We start from the raw sequence: 282 nt of genomic DNA on the forward strand, positions 1-282 counted from the left end.
GCGGGCTGGCGGCGGGCGGCGCCGGGCTGCCCTGGCTGCGGCGCTGCTGCTAACTTTGTGGGCGCAGGTAAGGCGCCGCGCGCCGGCGGCTACTTCCCCGGGGGGCCCGCGATGCACCGGGGGGGTGTGCACCGCACCCGGGGGGACTTCTGCAATGCACCGGGGTGGGCTTCTGCAGTGCACCTCGGGGGTCCTTTGCAAAAGCCGCCTTCTTGAAGAAAAATATTATTTCTTGCATTTGATTTTTATTTAGTGTTTTTTAATGCGTTTTTTGCCCCCCCC

At 63.1% G+C, this 282-nt stretch overlaps 1 protein-coding gene across 1 annotated transcript in view; it reads left to right on the forward strand.

Moving 5' to 3' along the window:
* Window positions 1-4: 4 nt before the first annotated feature.
* Window positions 5-282, forward strand: part of JAG2 (jagged 2) — a gene marked incomplete at its 5' end in the record, with an annotated part of 128744 nt that continues 128466 nt past the window's right edge. Inside the window, one exon of the mRNA XM_019519892.1 lies at window positions 5-67. Coding sequence (XP_019375437.1) covers window positions 5-67 — 63 coding nt within the window. The remainder of the gene's footprint in view (window positions 68-282) is intronic.

This window comes from Gavialis gangeticus, unplaced genomic scaffold, assembly GCF_001723915.1.
Source record: "Gavialis gangeticus isolate Ggan-Ray unplaced genomic scaffold, GavGan_comp1, whole genome shotgun sequence".
Taxonomy (NCBI): Eukaryota; Metazoa; Chordata; order Crocodylia; family Gavialidae; genus Gavialis; species Gavialis gangeticus.